Source organism: Anser brachyrhynchus (assembly GCF_964034855.1).
Source record: "Anser brachyrhynchus genome assembly, chromosome: 10".
NCBI classification, from domain to species: Eukaryota; Metazoa; Chordata; class Aves; order Anseriformes; family Anatidae; genus Anser; species Anser brachyrhynchus.
Window position 1 is genome coordinate 3,636,690 of NC_137705.1, and position 20,948 is coordinate 3,657,637.

The 20,948-nt window shown below is 37.0% G+C and overlaps 1 protein-coding gene across 3 annotated transcripts in view; it reads left to right on the top strand.

Annotated features, from left to right (window-relative positions):
• Positions 1–20,948, top strand: part of CNTN3 (contactin 3) — a 100,260-nt gene that overhangs the window by 47,198 nt on the left and 32,114 nt on the right. For all 3 annotated transcript variants that reach the window (XM_080606975.1, XM_080606976.1, XM_080606977.1), the window contains exons 3-6: positions 3,766–3,861; positions 15,159–15,362; positions 15,691–15,793; positions 16,798–16,982. In XM_080606975.1, the coding sequence (XP_080463101.1) occupies positions 3,766–3,861; positions 15,159–15,362; positions 15,691–15,793; positions 16,798–16,982 (588 nt within the window). The remainder of the gene's footprint in view (positions 1–3,765; positions 3,862–15,158; positions 15,363–15,690; positions 15,794–16,797; positions 16,983–20,948) is intronic.

A 20,948-nucleotide genomic window follows, 5' to 3' on the forward strand; every position in this document is an offset into this window, starting at 1 on the left:
TGGGATATCAAGGTGCCACATCCCTGCTGTTTATATGAACAAGAACGCATTTGATTATGCTGCCTAAAGAGAAGAAAAGACTTTCCAATAAACCTGAACTACACCTTTTTTTTTTTGCTCCATTCTATTGCAGTGGTCTGTGTACCACTGAAACAGTTGATGCAACTTCATGTACTTAAAGCAATGAGGCAAATGTAGGAATTAGCATGGGAAGGAAGAAGACAATGCTGTTTCAGGAATCCAAAATGTCTCAGTTGCAAACTTTAAGCTTTATTCTAAATGTCAAAGTATAAAAAGGCAATAAAAACATCTACTTTTCAAGTTACAGTGTTCTAGATTAGTTTTAAGTTGAATATTTTTCCTATATAGTCAGATTTTTGTAACACTTTTACTAAACTATTTTCAGTGTTAAGATTAGAGACTTTACCTGGCCAAGTTACATAATAAAGCTGCTTGTTTCCTACTGGAATGATAACATCTCAGATGAAAGGAAATAAGTGGGACAAAATAAATGCAAGGAAGAAGAAAAAGATATAGGCAAGCGAAGCTAATGAAAACACTTAATTTCAATGTCCAGCTTGAGGAAATAGATAAAAACCTTTGTAAAAATCGAGTGATGAATAAGAACATTCATCTATCAATAAATAGGAATGGATAAAATGCAGAAAGACAGACCTCTATCGGGCTTTTGCTGGACACAGGAGAGTGGGCTCTTGTCAGCCAATGTGGTGTTGGGATGCAACAGAAAATCACGGGAGGGGAGAGGAGAAGGGAGGTCAGATAGGAGACGAAGCAAAGCAAACACCCCTTCTCCCCACTTTTCGGTCAGTAAATACTGGATGATCAGCGCCTCCAGGGGCACTCCTCCAGCCAGGAGTTCCTTGTCCGGAGGTGACACAAGACACGGCCATCGCTGCTTCTGAAGGAGGAGGCAGGGGCCTGCTCTGAGCCTTCCCTCGTCTTGCATATCACTGCACAGAAACATGCTGAAAAGCAAGTTGTGTTGTGACTCGCCACTTCCCAAAGCCATCCTCTGTCCCGTTTTTACCTTCATTCCTTGTTTCGCAGTTGTGTTTGACCTATTAAGACATTTGTGGACTAAGAGCCCATGATTTCAGAGAAACAAATCAAACTGTAAAAGAAAATCTTTTCCATTATTTTCCTACATTTTACAGTAGTTTATTTACCCCCATCAGTTTTCTGGGAACTTAATATTCCTTGCCAATGATTTCATTCAATCGCAATTGGTTTTGTAAGAAGACACAGCACTACTCCCTCGTGTTACTGCTTCAGGGATACTGGCTTTATTTAAAAACATATATAGATATGTATCTTCCACAGAGCAAGTCTGGCTTTGACCTTTATAATATTTTGAATATGCTACAGAGACCCCTGAAAATGAGACCAGAATCTTGTATATAAGCAAGGAACACTTTCCAAGGTCAGAGGTTTGGACTTCATTGCATAATACTAATAGAGGATGTTGGAGCTATTTTCTGTGGTAATTTATAATTATTTTTGAAGTGCCAGCAGCCAATGCTGGTGATCACGAAGGTATCTAAATGAATTAAGTGATGATATTTCTGCAGCTGTCTGATTAGTCTGGTAATTCAAGCACTCTGCAAGGTGCGGTGGAGAACTTCCTGCTAATTAACGAAAAATCATTCTTTCATTGTAATAGGGCTTATATTCTTTGTTTTCTTGACGGATTCTGCTTGCCCCATGTTTCCCAAAAAAACTGTTCCCCCGTGACAGCGGTCTTCACCTGCAGTCAATGATGAGTAACTGCTGCAGCCCAAACTTGCAGCAGATCAGACCGGGTTGCAGCAGGATGCCTGCGGGGTCATAACATGCCCGTTGGAGCACGCGTTCCCCAGGTCGCTCCCTTCCCGCTTGCTCCAGCCTAGTCCCGTGGTGCCCGTACGGCTCGTTGGACGCAGAGACAGCTGTGTTTCTAAAGAGCTACATTTGCAATAAATGAATGTACACACTCAGAAGGTAGCGATAAACTAGTTCATATTAATTACAGAAGTAATACGTAAGATTTATGACTTGCAGCAGTTGTGTTGTAAGGGGGTAAAATCCAGTCTGTTCATTTTATGCATTAATTACATATACTTGTGAGTTTTAAAATCCAAATTGCATAGCTGGTTTTGTCCAAATAAGGAGTAGCGTGTCTCTCCTGCTCTGGGGTATGCCAGAAAACAAAGGTCTATCATCCACGTAGGGAAAAGTCTCAAGGCTGCAAGTGAAGGTGTCATTGGAAATCTTTACCCGTTCTGGTTGGTGCTCCACAACCCAGCATGGGCTTTCGTAGCCATCCTTTTGCTGCCCAGCAGGGATGTAGGTACTGGGGGTGCTCTTTGTTCCCCACTTCATGACACGGTGCAATCGTTCAGGAGGGCTATGGAGTTTATATCGTGATGGAGGGAAGAGAAGGATGCTTACCAGGCCTGAAACAAATTGTGGGGCAGACTATTTTGATCTCTTAGAGAAATCACTTCAGTTGTGATTGTTTGCGAACTCCAAAACACGTCCAGCTGAAGGACCCAAACTTATTATGTGAGAGAAGACATTGGTCCTTGAGATGTATTTGCAGATAAATTCGGCTGGAAAGCTGAAAGCAGCCCTTTTAAGAAACCCTCCTATGTTCAGTAACAGAGAATAGCAGAACAGTATCTTATTGTGACAATAAATGTATTTTTTTTTTAATGAAGCATTGAAATTCTAATCACTGTGTGCTGGCTGTAGCAGCTGTTGCTTTTCAATATTAAAAAATATTACGTTTTGGGAAATGGCTATTGCTGGTCAATTCACTGCTGTTATGCTTTGTTATAAAGCCAGACTTATTTTAAGGACACCTCGCGGTTTTTGAGCATCTGTATGTATTAATATCCTTTACAAAGTTATAGACAAAACTTTGTTTTAGGTTACTAGCTGACTTACTGCTGTTTGAATTGTGTTCTGTTTGGCTTTATTATGAGATTATTCGGGGAAAAGTCTCTCTTAGGGTAGAACCTCACTGTCAGTGTGTATTGATGGTTATATCCAGCTTAATTCAGGGTTATAATGAGGCCATACTTTTTTGGATCTCGAGTCATAAGTTTAGAGTGAAAGCTAAAGTTGTAACAAATCCCGCTGCTCTACAATTTTGCATTTGTGCATAGCCAGCAGCAATTGTTTCCCCTCTTATACGGCTTAAAACGGTCCCAGGAGACCTGAAACCAGGCCGGGCGCTGGGTCAGGACGCTGAGGAGCAAGGCGCTTGCCTTAGCCGTGCTGCAAAGGATTAGCTTGGCAATGCTGCCCGCGGGGAGGTGGTTGAGGGGTTTTTTTTCTGTTTAAAGACATGCATCCTTCTTCCCTATAGCTGCGTTATTAACGTTAACATACAGTTGGTTAGAGGAGCTCAGTAGGATTGTGATGCTATTTTCATCAGAGCCTTCATTTCAGAAGAAACAGTGGCTTGAAGACCTGTTTTTATGACTCCTTTTTAATTAGCATAATTAGGGTGGCGTAAGCCTAGCGTAAGAACAAAGTTACCCATAGGATCTGTCCATTATGTTCTTGTAAATTATTTCACTTCAGTCCCAATTCTGTCATCCTCGCTTGTGTGGAACAGCCATTTCTTCTGCCGTGAGCCGCTGAAATCACCGAACCTCTTGGCATCCCGAGACTCGATACCAAGAGCTAGAGAACGTGAAACCCTGTGTACTTTGCCTTTCTGTCTCCTAACATCCAGCTCATCTTTTTTTTCAAAAACAGATCCCGAGAGCTCCCGGACGAAGATGAGGAGCGCGGTGTCGGTGCGAGAGGGGCAGGGAGTCGTGCTGCTGTGCGGCACGCCGCCTCGCGCGGGAGGTAAGGGGCACCCGCGGCTTTCTGCTTCCACCGGGGCCGGTTGTCGGGACGGGGAAATGTCTCTGTGCCACTACGGAAACCTGGCAGGGAGTTCCGTCACGGAGAGCGAGAGTGAAACCAGCTTTCCTGAAGTAAATGCAAACAGAAAGAAAAACCCAAAGCTAGTGGAGAAGAAGTAGGAGGGCAGCACCCAGGAGAATTTACTTTTATCTTGAAATGTCTTTCTGTCCGCAGCAATTACTGTGCATTTACCATGTCCGATCTTTATGATATTTCCAGTAATTAACTGAGTCTTTTCTGGAGTTAAATTCTACCCAATTTTACAATTGCCGAGCCTCAGTGAATCTAGTTTTCTCTATGGCCAGACAGTTGCAAAGATTTGGTTCTTGTCTGTTGTTATTCTAGTATGCGCATGTTTTCTTGAAACTAAGGCATTTTGTAGCGTAATGCAATGATGCTGATATAATTAAAATATTGCCGTCTCGAGGGGGAAGAGAAAACCAGTTATATGGATTCTTTGGGAACCAGAAGTTGCAAGGACGTTTTATCTTTTATCTGTCTTCAGTTTTCAACTAATTATTATTGAGCATCCTGTAATATTTGGAAATAACTATTTTTGTTTGTTTTTTGTTGTTGTCTTCTTTGGTTTTTTATTGATAAAGAGTCTCATTATTGAAGCTCTGTGACATTAAACATTAGACTTGATTGCAAAGACCCAGTAATGTAAGCTAAACATTGTGAATACAATAATACAGGTATTGTGGCCTCTTAAGTTTGGCAGAGCAGACACAGCCATAAAGTGGCAATTTTACAACCGTCTGAGCTTGCAGAATTTTTCTCTCTCCAAACCGATATGTACTCTTAAATCATCTTTATGGCCTTACAACAGCTTTGTCTCTTAGCTGCTGAGAAAATGGGTCATTCCCCTCTCTATCTGTAAGAATTAGAATGATTAAATTTTGCTTCTATGTGCAGTCCAGAGCCTGAATCACCCCAACCATTCCCACGCTCGCATGCCATGCGTGTGTGCGTGCAGAGGTGGCCACGTAACTAACTACAGCTCTGCACTATGAACGTTTGAGGTGTTAAAGAGGAGGCAGTGCAAAACATGCTCACGTTGCTCAGAGCCGAGATTCAAATCAACAGGTGGGAGAGGTGAGGATTTCCTTCACAGTCAGCAGATGGGATTTGATTGACACCCCCACACTAACGGTGTTATTCATGTGTAAAAAAGAGCTCCATGAATTATCAAATAGAATTGAGAATCCTCAGGTTTGTGTGCGTGAATTGGAGCATTAACCATTGAAGTTTTCTGGAGGCGTGGAACAGCGTGGAAGAAATCCTTCTTCACTGAAATTGTTTGTGTGTTTGGGGGGGGGGAGCATAGATGGTTTTGTTTGTTGTTTTTAAGAATGACTTAATCTGTCTGGGATAGTTTAGAAACAGTTGACCTGAGCTATTTGGGGTTCTGATGGCTGTTCAGCCCTTTCCACATCTGTAGGCTGATCATTACTATTATTTATTATTATTTGATTCTGTATTTGTTGTACCAAGCTATCAAATAAGTGCACAAATTCTGTACAATACTAATTCTGAAAACCTTCTCAAGTACCTTGTTTTCTCTCTCCCTTTAGCCTCCAAAATATTGTTCTTGTATATTTTGCTGCCTCTCGCAATTTCTAAGTTCTTGTTAGCTTGATGGGGATTTGCACTTGGGTTTAAGAAGCTTTTGAGAAGAGATTTGATTAAATTGTGATTATTCCTCTATATACAACATAAGCATATACAATATAAACCAATGTTCATCCCAGAAGAAACAGCAGTTTGTAGTATGGAAAAATGAAATTGTTTCCCTTCTACAGTTTGGCATATTTTTTGGCTTATCTTAGCTACAGATATCGATGTAAGTAATAAGAATATCCATTTCAATGGGGAGCAAATTATTCATGCAATTAACAGTACTTTTGCAATTCCATGAGGGTGTGGACATCTACTATTTTAACCAACAGTGAAATTCTTCTCTAACTTGCTGTTAGTGTGTGGGGAGAGGAAAAGGGTGTTCGATGCTTCCAGCTGAGTGCACCAATCCGTTCTATGGTTCTGTGGTTAAATGTAAGCTGCATTACAAACCACTCCAATATTTTCTTAAGAGTTAGTGCGTTTTCCCTTTTTATCATTCCTTGTTTTAGCAGTCTTGTTTGAGATTTACTGAATGGGAGATGGAGTGAATGACTGACTTCGTGAAGATGTTCCCCATCTTTATGGTGGTTTTTTGTGTTTGTTTGTGTGTTACAGCTCTAACTGAATGGAGATGTCTGTGTGACTCAATGATTGCTCTTGGTTTGGGACTTCTAAGTAAAACTGAAGTAAAAAGTTTTAATAATTTAAGTGCTTTTTTTCTTATCCTTGTGTTAAGTTGCATTCTAGTTGAACAGTGATTTTTGGATAATTAAGGTGTTCATTGGTCATTGTTCTCCAGATACGACAATATTTATGTATATACTTTTAATTCTGTCAGAGGGAACCTGCTAAAAGACTTTTTTTTCACAAGTCATGACCCCCACATATTTGAAAGGTAATATGACATCTAAAATTGATTTATGTAGATCTACAGCTGTCTTTCTCAATTGTTATCATCATTAAATTCTACTGAACTCTATACAGCTGTTTTGACTTTCTAACGTGTGACTGGTATGTCTTTGATGGTTTTCAAGGAGTGCTGATGTAGCAAACATCTCAACGTATCTATTATTAAATTTTATATAATAACGTGCAGCAGGTTTAAAAAAAATCATGAAATGCTAATTTTTTCTATTCTGCCAAGAATTGAAAAGGCTAGGCATATGGAGGTCTAAAAATGATTTTTCTCTACTATTGATTTTGTTCCAAATTCGGTATCTAAGGACTGACAAAGCCCCGAGTAAAGCAAATCTGGAAGTTCCTTTAGGGTATTACCTATTAATGCTATTCTACGTGTGTGTTGATTATCATGTAGTTTTGACTTCAGGCATTATGATTTCTATTGTCTTAACATTATGTTTTCTATTAGTTTAATACAGTCAATTTTACTAATTTAACAATGATTTTGGATTTCAGAAGATGTTACTCGTTTGAGGTGGTTTTTATTACAGAATCACAGAATCTTTGGAGAAGGCAGTGTTGCGTAGTGTTCTCACTGTTGTCTGGGTTGATTTCAGGACTGCTTTATACACAGAGAAAATTATGATAAAGGTAGAGGTAAAGATTTTCTTGATAGTTACTTACACTTTCCAAGGCATTCGGACTTGCCCAAAAAGCTAGGAATTAGTTCTGTGTTGATGGATACAATATGAGATATGAACATAACCCACAAGATCTTAAGTAAATGGCAAGAACGTTGTGGAGCCAACAAGCTGTTGCTTACAGCTCTGGGAGGAAATTCCACTTGTTTTGTATTCATGATTAGCCTTGTGTGACGTGTGTTCCTATTTCCTCCAATATGGCAAGGATATTTCTACATAAATAAAGAAGAAAAAATGTTCTCCATCTTAATATCATGCCCTGACAAATGAAGACTTAATTGATAAATGAGGCCATATTTGAATGATAGTGATCAGTCTAGCTCACAGCTTATTATTTTAAAGCTGTGACATGCTGGTTTGAAACAATATTAGATCACTGAGAAATAGATCCCAATTTATTGCTCACTGCTTGGTATGACAAATCATTCAGTGAATAATGTCATGTCTGTTGCAAATTAGTATTTAGACTTGCAAATTTTTGCTCATGTCTCTGTACTGCCATTTGGAGACCTGCAAGTTCCAGCAAGACCGTACTTCATGAATAACATAGCATGGAAAGTATCTCAAATGCCAGAAATATTTTGAGGCTTTGACTATTTATTTCTTTTCCACAACTCTTGAATCACAATGTGTGATTTTTTTCAAGGAGCTATGTATTGAATTAATTTTGCTGGCTTTGTAAACATTTCATACCTTTAAAACAAGGCAACACCAAGCTGATAGAACTCCAGAATAGTTTTTCTCCTGCCCATCTGTGTGTTTTCAGTAGGTGCAAAGCAGCCTGTCTTTGCACATCTACTTTTGCTTTTGTTGCAGATTGTGGGTGACACTCATCTGGGCATGAACAATAAATCATCCTTGCAGTAAGCACATTATGAGGTTTTTGCTCAAAAATGCATTCTAAGGAGAATAGCAAGTTGAATATTGTAAAAGCAGTGGCCTTAAAAATTGTTCCACAGCGTTCTCAAGCCGTTCTCAATCTGCCAAGGAGAAATGGTGTTTTTATTAAAAATATATATGTTTTGCAATAGCCCTTCTGGTGTCGTCATCAGCAGCGGCACAAATTCCAGCTGACAGTTTGAAATCAAATGGTACCTGAGAGACACTTATATTTGTCCATACAAGAGACAATAATACATGTTCACAGCTGGAGTTTACAATGATTTCTCTCTGTCGAAGCCTTATTCTCACCGCCAGTAACAAACCAATGCTACAGAGAGACGTTTTCTCCATGTTCTGCACTTTATCTAATCCAGTCTTGCTAATGCACCTTTTCTGTTGGTATGCCTGTGTTCCAGGCTGAAGTAAAACAGACCGAAATTAGTATATCGTTATTTATGTATTTGTGCAACATGTGCAGCTACTGTATGCTACGTGCTTTTAAGCTAGTGTGAATGTCTATAACCGGCCTAAGAAACCTGCAGCAGCAGATGCATGATTCCAGTTTGGGAAAGGGCAAACTAGACAAGCCAAGTACCACTCCAGATTCTTTACAGAACTCTTTTTTAACTCCATGTTAAATGCATATGCATAAATGGGTTTGTGCCTCTTCTCTTCCAGAATTGTTTTTATCCCTAGGTTGTTTCTATGGATTTTTCTCTCACTTTTATCTTCTCTACTAAAATATTTTAATTTTTCCTTTAGAAATAGGATAATTGATTAGAAAATGGCAGGAGGGAGTGGCTACAATGCCAGCCCACACTCAGAGCTGATCATTGCATTGTTAACAAGAGTACAGAAAGTAATTGTTTTTCACAAGGGTTTACCAAGTAACTTCTCCTAAATGAGTTCAAGACTACTCAGAGAAGTTGGCCACTAATTACTACTACCACTATAAACATTAGAATATTTCTTTGAAAATTTACACTTGTCTATTTTTCTTAGTTTATGTCACTAGTATTTAACATTCAGGATAAATCAGATGTGTTATATTTGAACAACAAGCTAAACTGTCATCTTTTTATCCTCAGTTGTTATACGCAAGAAGCAATTTAAAATACTTTCAACTGTTGAGAAGGCACAACAGAGCTGTTAGAAAATGCTCTGAGCAATTGCATATAAAGTTCTAGGGAGGTGATTAAAAGAATAATTTGTCATTTGAAATGGATATGGCTAATGGGTATATGCTTAAATATTGCTTCCTAATGCAGTTTCTTACTTTTGTGCATACGTCCAGAGTATGAACAATTTGATCAGAGCCAGTACATTTTGAATGACATTGCTAGTCTGAAACAATTAGTTTCGAAATGTGATAAAGAGAAACTAATCCATCATCCCTCACAGCTACAGGGCAAAAGAAATTGTGATTTTATTCAGCCCAATGCAGAAAAGCATTTTGTTAGACTTTTCCATTAGTGTCTGGATTTCCTTCAGAGCACCAAGCAACATTTAACCTGCCAGTTAAGGAGCACTTCTGTATTACAAGGTCACGTTTGGTTTGAAACTTAGCACTAGCTAATGGTCAAATCACACGTGTGACAGGAGGGGGCAAGGACGGGGGCAAGAAAAAGGCAGCAGGCAAGGCCGTATTGCTGAGCTGCTTTTCCAGTGGTTATGCTGTTTGGAAATGTACTTAACGTGAGTTTTTCTTTTGTATTAATAAGGAAAGAATGCTGCCAGTCTTGAATATCTGTGTTTCCCAAGGATGAGCTTAGAAACATCTACATTTCAGTTACAGTTGTGTGCTTTGCTTTTGGTGTTGCTTTGAAAGTCTTTAGGAAAAACTGTGCAAAATGTTGAGTACAGAGAAGGACAGACCTTTCTTTATGGACCATTTTATGGTGCTGGAGCTTTGTCACTGGTGGCAGCCGTGCTGAGGTAACCACCTGGTTTGTCTGATCGCCACTACATCAGCCTATAGCTGTGGCATAGTAGAGAAAAATACAATTCCTGATGTAACTACATTCAAGGAACTGCATCTTTTTTTTTCTTTTTTTTTTTTTTTTTTACTTCATGCTAGCTCATTTCAGAATTAAAAAAGCAGACTGTTACCATATTCCATTTAAAAATGAAAATTAGGTGCTAGCTGAAATTGCAAGGATCCCACTTCAAGCTGAAACATTTCAATATTCTTATTAAATGTGTAGATTGAAATTGCAAGACATTACATAGGTCTCTGGCACTGCTCTCATTGTTGTGGGTTATTCCATACACAGAAGTTGCATGCCTAATTACCTGCACAGCATGCTGAAAATTGATCTTTTATATTTTATCTACAAAATAATTCACCTTTTATGCCAGAAAGATTAATGGTGTACATTAGTTTCAAATCAGAGTATTTCCCATTATACTCTGGAATAAAATGAGTTTCTGAGGATATGTTCTTCACTTTTTGTAGTTGGACTCAGATTCCCATCTTACAATTTACATTTTATATAAACAAAAAATATCTTTAAGCAAAAGAAGAGAGTTATTCTAAAAGTTTTGGGGGTAATTTCAGCAGCTCTTGTACTCCAAACTTTTTTCATCTAGTATGGTGAGTGTTACAACTCTTTTAACCAGATACTCATTGACTCAGGCAATGCCAGAGGTGGTCTCTACGTGTTGCAGAAATACAGTTTTCTTCATTCTAGTGAGCAAAATACTTAGGCAAATTCTATCTACTTTAAGAAATGAGAGGTAGTTACTGAGAAGTTTGAAGCTAGCATATACAAGATAAAGCGCATGATAGTGCCGGGGCCTCCAGAAGTACAGCGGCCTAACCTCGCAGTAGTGCAGTCCCCTCAGGATTAAGCTGCAGCGAGGTGGTTTTCTTCCAGAAAAGAGCATCTTTAGGGGGTTCAACGCATGTTTACCTCATGCAGATTAACTCCCTACCTTTAATTAATTAGTGTCCCATTGGTAGGGCATTCCCCACACAGGGCCATGCTGGCAGATGGATGCTGCGGCCTATGGCCGCGAGGTGCCGTGTTCTTCACACTTTCAGCTGAGGCTGGGCCAAACGACAAACTAATTGGTTTCGTTCGTAATTACGTAATTTGTCATTATCCTCTCAGAATCAGTGTTGCTTTCCCATTACTTTTAATTTTAACTCTGAGGTAGGTAATTTCAAAATACTCGGGTTTTCTTCCAGATTTCCATGTCTTTAGTTGCAGTTGGTATCATTACTAAATTTTCTCTGATTACTCCCTTACAAACAGTTTTTTGAAGGCATACGCAATCCTGTGGTTTAGGTGGAATTGTAATTGAAGAGAAAATAGCAAGATACTTCAGCTTCCTATTATGTCTCTAGCACAGAATATTTTAAAATCTAAATTGTAGGACTTCATGAAATAATACGGATTTCAGGCTCAATGAAGGCCATGAAACTTCTTTTGTTAAAAATGAAAACAACCAAAAACAACAGCAACAAAAAAACAACAGAACCCCTAAATGTTGTTGAGTCAGCTCAGTGCACTCCAAAATCAAATACATCCATTTCTTTTCCGGATTACTTATGGAAACATCAGCTTCTGTAACCAAAATGTAATCAATTTTGAAAATAAGAACTTTCAATCAGTTTCAGAACAATATTATTCACATCATTTACTTCTGGCTGTCTTAGAAATCTCATTTAAGGTGTGAATTAGGGAACTAGCTGATGCGTATTAAATAGGTGTAAAGGAGTGGTGGTCCAGAAGAAAAGGATTAAGAGACAGTGGGGGAATGATGAGCAGAGAAAACCTTCAGACCCTAGGCTTTAGTGTATCAAACCAGCTTTATGAATGATCCTGCTCCTTTGTTGCAGGCCTATCTCCACTGTTGTTTTCTAGCTTTTGCTGTGCCGACTTCCTGAATTCATTTATAGATTCCCCAAACCTATATTGACTCTAACATTCTGTTCATTAAAAATAAAATAATTCCAGTTCCATTCAGTGGTTCCCCACTGACGTGCTGGTCTGTCTTAGAAAGGAAATGTGCAGTATAATTAAAAGTAATTTTTTTTCAAAATCATTTAGATGTACTTAAGACCTAGTTTTGAACCTGGTTAAAAGCTACTAAATGTGTGGGGCTTTCCTCCCCCCTATGTTCCTTTAGCAACGTTACATTTTTCTTGCATAGGAAGTTTTCTCAAGGCTTGCAGATGGCAGGAAATGACCATGGCAGACCACAACAGTTGTGGTGATTTAATTGTTGAATCTTATAAAATTTCAGTTTAAAAGTGACAGGCAATTTTATGAGATTTTTTTAATTGAACATTTAAGTGCACAAAGGGCCTAGAACAGTATGAGCATGTTGTGGCTGGTAAACTGCACAGTAAATAATAATCAAATAATACTAAATAAAGAGTAGAAGCCGACCATGATGTAGTAAACAAATAAAAATTGAGTAATAACTGTAATTTCCAGTACCTTATCCATGTATGGTCTCCAAATAAGGAAAAAATGCATTGGAAAGCAAAGGCTTAGATCTCTAAGGAAGCCCAGGAGAGACGTATTATTTTCATTTATAACAGAAAATCAACTGAAAATTTGTAATTGACAGAAAGGGAGTGAATTTATATCCCTTGAGGTGCTGTAAGATCAGCAACAAGCAAGGGGGTGTAAACATAATAAATCATAGAACAAGTTGTTTAATACAAATTTGGGGGGAAAATCAGAATACAATCTTGTAAAGTACAGCAAATATAGAATGAGATAGTGGCTGTGGGGCACTGGTAACAAAATGCTCTGTGTTTAAGAGAGTCAATGAAAATGTATGTTGAATGGGAAATTAGGTTTCCAGGAGTGCTTATTCATAGGCTGTTGAAGGATCTGATTAAACTGAAATACACTTTGCGTGGTTTTCATAATCATAATGACTGATTCCAGTGAATTTACTCTTAACCCAGTATAATGATAATGAAATCAAGCTGCTTTTTGTCCTGCTGGGTATACAGACCTGTCCATCCCCGTTGAATGTTAAGAATAATATCTTGTGGGTTTTATGTTTGTTTTTGTTTTTGGTTTTTTTTTGTTGTTGTTGTTGTTGTTTTTTTGTTTGTTTTTGTTTTGTTTTAGAATAAAATAATATTTTGAGTTGAAGGAAAACAAGTATCTCAATAAATACCAGAACTAATACTGTGACTTTAGAATGTGGTATAAAGCTGAAAATGTAGATCTTTTTCATTTTTTTCCTACTGTTCCTGAATTGATACCTACTTCATGCTTTCCCCCGTTCTTATGATCACTCTCATCCCCTAGCAGATCTCATAAAATGTAGTAATTTTCTAGTCTTTAACAAGACCATACACAGAGGTTGTGGTCCCGTTCAAAACTGTAGGTGTACTCTCTATCACCTTTTTTATTTATGCATTTATTTATTCACTATTTGTAGTGGTTGTGATAGAGTATTGAACCTTAGCCAGAGCGATGCACCACCGATGGCCCTCCCATCACACTACTTACTCAAGCCCTCTCTGTTCAACAGCAAAACATTGACGCCTTGGTATCTTTGTTGTAAAATGGGAGAATAGCTATATGGGGTGTATTTTCATTGTTGACGGTATGTACTTGTCTTTCTTATGAGACTCTTGTGGCATATCTCAGACGTCTTACTGAAGTCAAGCTCTGTCGCAAGGTTTTGCTTCCTACTGCACTAACTGCTCCGTCTTTTTGGAACAAATCCATGTTGGCTTCCTTGTGATAAATTAATTCAACCTCTCTTGTTACCTAGGAATAAACTTTTTGGCTCTGTTTCACTGGAGGAGACATGCTGCATGACTAGGATAGTTGGCTGTTTCCAACAGTAAAAATTTCCTGGTATAACAAAAGTTTAACTCTTGGGAATATTCCTGAGAATGTTAATTGTTCACACACACGTTGTTTCTGTGAAATTATGGTAATGGAAGGAGTTTAAATATTGATTGAAGAAAATTAAATGCAATTATGATAAGCCATTTCATTTGATGCCCTTTTTGCATTAACCAGTCCATAAATATTTTAATAATTTAATTTGTTGAGTGTTTTTTTATCAGCACTATCTTACCTTTTGTTAAATTATTCTGTTGGCATGGTGCTTTTCTGGCTGCATGTTCATACCCAGCTATGGGGTTATGAAAATGCCTACCCTTCCTTTGGTGACTGCATCCAAATGCATGCACTTTCAAATTAAACCTGTGCAAAAAAAAATAATGATCTCCATTTTGTAGGGGCAGTGCAAATGCGACAAGATATTTTAGCGCCAAGGCAGGTCAATCAAACTATAATCGTTTCTAATTAGCACTTGCAGAAGCTCTAATCTTTTTATAAACTTTCAGCTGAGTGGCGCTTGGGTGAAAAATTATTTCTTGCCTGGAAAACCATTAAAAATTAATTTCCTTTCATTCTGTAGGATATGAATGAAAGAGGCACATGGCTTCTCACATGCCAATTAGAATTGGATACACAGCTCAGAGTGCTGTTCAGAGGGAAAAAAATTAAATGTAATTTTTGCCAAATCTTGTGATTTGTCTTTTGAAGTTTAGTTTTCCTTTAAAGTGCCTGTAAAGTACTCCAGTGAGGGCCAGTTTGCCATTTCATGCAAAGATCTAATTTTTGTGTGAAAAACACAGTTTTGCTGTGTGCTGTGCTCCTCTAGGTGTTTTTACTTCTTTTGACATTCCTTTCAGCTGTATATACTCCTGTGCCATTTCTGCTAAGTAGCTAGCTGGGCTGCTAAGTAGATGCTGAATGATATTTCCATTTTAACAAAGTCTGGTCTCATTTTTTGCTGTCTACTCCTCTTCCCATCATATTAAGTCTTAAATGAGTAGATCAAAAAATATTATTGTGTAAAAGACTTTGAATTCCTTTCACGTTTTTCTTCTACTGGAAGAGGTGTGGTTTCATTCAAAAAGTGTTTTGTTTTGACTTTTTCTGGTTTCACCTGTTTCTGATAAGTTTTTAGTTTTGTGGTTTTTTTTTTTTATCACTGGTTCTCTGGTCTTGTTTAATACGTACTGCAATATTTCTATAATAATGCTGTAAGATACAATAAATAAAAAGAAATCTCTCTGAAGAAAAAAAGATGTGGAAAACCCTACCAAACGTCTTTACTTATTTTTTTATAACCAATTAGAATTGTCATTTGCTTGGATCTTCAATGAGTATCCATCATTTGTACAAGAGGACAGCCGTCGATTTGTGTCTCAGGAGACCGGTCACCTCTACATAGCCAAAGTGGAGCCATCAGACGTAGGAAATTACACCTGTGTCGTAACCAGCACGGTGACAAACAGCCACGTTCTTGGGTCACCTACTCCTCTAGTGCTGCGCACTGATGGTATGACTTCCCTTTTACCTGCAACTAAACACCCGTTCTTTCATTATGTTATGTACAGCTAGTTGCCAGTGAAAGATTTTGTACCTTATGGTGTAAACTTTCATGCATTCTCAGAATATTGGTTGTGTATAAGAAGATAAACTGTATTTGTTGTGTATACCTCTTCCTCTCCTACCTCTGACAATTTCATTGGAAGGTCCCTGTGCTTGAATTTCTAAATGGAGTGTGCCAGGAATAAACTTAATTTTGAATCTAATGTTATGCAGCACTAAAGAGAGAAAGGTAGCTTCAAAAACGAAATATGACCTTTTCCAATTGTCTCGTACAGGTGTAATGGGAGAATATGAACCCAAAATAGAAGTTCAGTTTCCTGAGACACTTCCTGCAGCTAAAGGCTCGACTGTGAAGCTAGAATGCTTTGCACTAGGAAAGTAAGTTCTCATCTTCACCTATACTGCAAAGCTGAAGCATGTTTGCGTTCATTGGCACTACAGGTGTGGACATCTGGCAGTCTTTCGGTAGTTTTTTCTAAAGATCTTGCTTTGACCATCACAGTTACTGCCTTGGAATAAGAGGGAAAAGAGCTTTGGAGTCATTTTAGTTGTTTAGAATTAAAATGTGCATGTTGGCAACACAGGAATTTACATTTCACTTCAAATTCTCTTGAATGAGATCAGTGCAGTTTTGCAGATGTCCTTTGAAGTAGCTCCACTTTCTCAGGGTAAAGGAATTGTTGTTGAAGTCAGTGAGAATTTTCACTGAATTTTACTGCTAAATATACTTGATGCTTTCATAATATTGTTCTTCCTTTATAGCTGAAATAAAGATTAAAATACATTCCTCTTCTCAATGACATTTCACACACAATTGATATCTTTTCTGTTTCATAAATGATCTGAGAATGCATTTATGTTTCTGTAAATGTATTTACTAACCACTCTGCGGTTTATTTGTAGACAGTTTGTCAAGCACTCGTAATTTCAAACTCCAGAACGGTAACTTAATCGTATGCTTTTGCTTCTGTTCCCCAGCTACATGACGGAAAGTTTTCAAATTGGAAAATGAAAGGCTCCTCTAGGATGGGAATTGCAGAAGACTTGCCTTGATTCCCCTTCCATGGAGGGCACTGATGTAAATCTCTCCTGTCTTCAGGGGAGGCCAGTGCTGATTTACAGGAAATTTTACAGTCACTGGACATTCAAGCAGATATTCATCAAAAATTTGATGCCACAAATAATAGCATAAGGAACAGAACAGCATATGCAAATCAGTTACCATGCTGTCTGACCATCTGTCATGTACAGTATTAATACTACTTTTAACACAAGCTTTTGTCACTTCTGGGGTGTATTACATATTAGTTTAAGTGCCTAATTTTGACAGTCAAGTACATGAAGCAAAGTTGTTTACTTATATCCCATTATCTTCCATTTAGCCCTGTGCCTCAGATTAACTGGAGAAGAACCGATGGTCTGCCGTTTCCAAGTAAAATAAAGCTAAGGAAATCCAATGGCGTGATTGAAATACCTAATTTCCAGCAGGAGGATGCAGGACTGTATGAATGTATTACTGAGAACTCAAGAGGAAAAAACATTGCAAGAGGACGTCTCACTTACTATGGTAGGAAACTTTCTTTCTCCCTCTCTCCCACCCTTCTTTGCACATGAAATGCAAACCACTCTCAAGTACTTCTGGGTTTACAGCTTCTACAATACCATCAAAAATTTGTTCTTAAAAATCACCTGCATCTTAACAGCTTGTAGAGAAAGAAGAGAAATTTTCCACCAGGTTTTTGCATAACTTATCTGATGAACATCCATGTTCAAAAAAAAATAGCTAAGAGTAGTGTAGAAAGTGCTTGTATTTATTTCATAAAAAATGCTAGAAAGATATTTGTGTGTGTATATATATATATGTATATATATAAACACCTCAGATTGGTCATGGGTGAAACCTTAAATTTCCAGTCAGATTTATTTAAGGTATTATATAGTCCTAACATTTGCAGGAAATACAAATTTTATATTGCTTTAGGAAAAGATGATTGGTGGATGTTGTCGATCCTTTGCTTTCAAAAAAAGACAATTTTACTTAAAAAATTAAATAGGACAATATAATCCAGTATAGGAGATGAAATAATAGGAAATGTAATAGCTGGAAAACTGACAGAGTCTCTTATGCTTTTATAGAGTGAAATGAATATTAGCAAAGCACATTGATAGTGGTTTAAAGATAGAGTGATTTGCAACAAAGTGGTAATTGACAATTTTTGTGAAAGCCAGATCTTAGCAAATTTAGTTTCCTTTTGGTAAATGCCAATTTAAAGAATGTTTCATTCTTTGTTTTCAAATATTTTCTTCATGTAGGAATATTTGAGAGGTTTTTTTAGAAAAAAAGTTGTGTAAAAAACCACAGATAATACCTACTATGCCACTTTGTACCAGTGTTCTGTCCATTTACTTACTCTGTATGGGAAGCTACTGTTTACTAGAAAACAGTGTTGCAATGTAGATTTCAGTCAATGAAGATTTTAATTTAAGAAACAAGATTCGCTAAAGAGGAAGGAAAAAAGGTGTCCCCACTCCAGCTTCCAAATAAATAGCTGTATTAAATTTTCCATATATTAGTTCTAATTCTTTTTGATAATAATTATGGATAACAGGACAAAAGAGCTAGATGTTTTATCTGCCAGTATCATCTGTAATTCTAAACTTGGTACTATGCATTTGATTCTATACAGTGGCTTTTTGAGCATCTCTGCTTACAGCAGGAGGGTTGGAACTGGATGATTTTTAAGGTCCCTTCCAACCCAAACCATTCTATGATTCTAGGATTTTATTAGCTGCTTGAAAAGTTTCAAATGAATTGCAGTTTGTCATCAGTTTGGTTCAGTACTTCTATGCCACTTTGAAATCAGAGCAGTTGTAAGATACATGGATGTAAACTACATGCCAGATAGAATTTGATTTGTTCATGAGTTATTATATATAAATATTGTATTATATAGTTATTAGTTTTGTCGTTATAAGATAATTTTATGACAGTGAGCAATTTTGAGGTATGTGACATGCTTCCCAAGTTTCCTTTTCATCATTCAGGGGCACAGAGATCAAATAAAACAAGTTGCTAATCAATAAAAGTAAGCAAGTTGCAGTTTTGTAACAAGGAAATTGTGATTTGCAAGTGCTCAGTGTGAATATTTTCATTCCAAATCCAGAAAGGGATCTAAACTCTCAAATGGAGTTAATATTCCAGTATAAATATCTGTCTGCATTAGATTCGTCCCTAATATGGGTGTTCAGACTGAAGAGAATAATGAGACTTGTAATGGCATTAATGGTACTCCAACTGTTTTATTTCATTTGTTTTGCTTAATGAATCCCATTCTGCAGAATTAAGTAGATTTGAGGGTTTTTTTTCTTATTTTATTACTTGCTTTCATTTTTACAAACAGAATACCAACAAGTCTGTTGTCAGGATAGGGTAATTTTAAACCTTTCTGATAATTAGTATTTTTGTTCCGTGTGAAAACGAATAGTGTTCTATAACTGAAGATTGTACCTTCTGATGACTTGCCACTATGTCTGATATCAGAGCTCAGAAATCTGCCTGGTAAAGAAACATAATCGTATGCCAGTTAGTCTTCTAATAGAAGATCAATATTTATGCACTTTTAAGGAACTTGTTCTGAAAGCAGATGAGGATTTGGGGGAAAATTAATGGAGTATACTGAAGACTTAGAATAAAAATCATCTATCTGCCATAAAGCACCAGCTCTGGCAAAGATGACTCAAATCGGTGTGGCAATGTTAGTGGATATTGGTTGCTGTCTAAAAATTATTTTGGTGGAAATCTAGGATGGATCTGATAATCATATATAGAAAAATATATGCATTAGAAATGCCTTTTTATTTCAACAGTGGCAGCATTTATTTTTCTCGCAGCAGAACAAAAAAAGGTTTCTGTCTTCTCCAAAAAAATTTAAGAAGAGCTGGGGTTAGTATTTTCCATGTTGTCTTAGTGAAACAATGTGTAAAATACATCTCCTAAGGGGAAAAAATGGGCAAAAATGTGTCATTTGACTGAAAATAGGCAATTTTCCTTTCTTTGCAGGTTTTTAAAATTATTTGTAAGTGAAACTTAAACCTAATACTAAGCAAAAGCTTTAAATATTTTGTTGCTCTGCTAGGAAACATCTGAAACTGTAAATCTTGAATTCTGAAACTTAGGGTTTTAATGCATTACTTGTTTGATTTAAAAAAAATTCAATTGTTTACTCTTCTTCCAGTAATGAATCATGGTATTGAAATCATAAAGCACTTTAATATAGGCTCAACTTCAGTCGTGCCTCTTGTCATTATGTCAAGAAGGATTATAAATATGTTTGGGTTTAGAAATCCTGTGGACCTCTATAACTCTCTTTATAAAAAATGAAATAGGTCCATTTTTTTCTAATTTCATTGTCGGTTTTAAATATAACTCTGAAGACATAGTTCAAATTGATAATTTACATAGATATTCCAAAACAGATATTATGGGTTCTTTCATAACATTACTAACAGACTATTAATCTTCCTTTTTCCTTGTGAAGGATTATATCAAGAAAAGCCCAACATCAAATGTTCGGTTCATTGTGCTCTGTACAGTTCCAACTTGTGTTTAATGATATTTTTCTCCCCAGTGGAGTTCAACATGCGCTAAATATAGGATGAGATTATCTAACTTTGATTTAATATAAAACCTGAATATATAAATAATTTGCTTTCACTTTAGTAGTATATTCACTTATCTTTGCTATTACCCCTTTCTGTAAAGAGATAATGGAAGAAAGAATCCGTGACTTTTCATAGCATGGAAAAATAAGAAGAAATTCATTACATTTTTAAGGTGCAGTTAAACAACATGTAATATGGTGGAGTTATGTAAAGCTGTTAATTATAAGTATAATTGAAGAAAATATACTCTTGATTAGCACAGGCTGATTCAACGGAACTCATGCTTGACAGTCAGTACTAAGGTAAAATGTTTTATAGGGAGAAAAAATACCCTCTGTTTTGCTTTTGCTCTGCATTAGTGTTTTTTAATAGCAAGGGTGAGTTGTTGTGCTGACCAGGATGCTGATGGTCAAAGTCAGGCAGCAAGGTCGCTTATAACAGCTGCCATTTCTGTGTGCTTAGCTAAGGCATGCAGGGATGTCAGGGGGCAGAATTTCCATTTTGTGAACATACAGACCCCCAGCAGGAAATAGATTCTACATAAAATACATTAAAGATATACTAAAAAATACTAAAGTTTTGTTAATAATGTACCACCAAAATTATACTGAAAACACATATTCCTGAATGTGGAAGAGCCTCGCTGTTCAAAGCTTTTGTCTGATAGCCTGACCCCATCTTGTTCACGGAGAGGTCTTCAAAACGTTAGCTACAAAACTATAAAGAACTAAATACTGTCAAGGAGTTGCTGATATTTTTGACAAGTAAACTTCAAGTTGATCACTGTCTAATTTAATTGCCCATCTTTTTTATATACTAAGACTTTTCCCAGTGATGTAGCAATTGCTTGTTGCTTCGGAGCATTTTTATT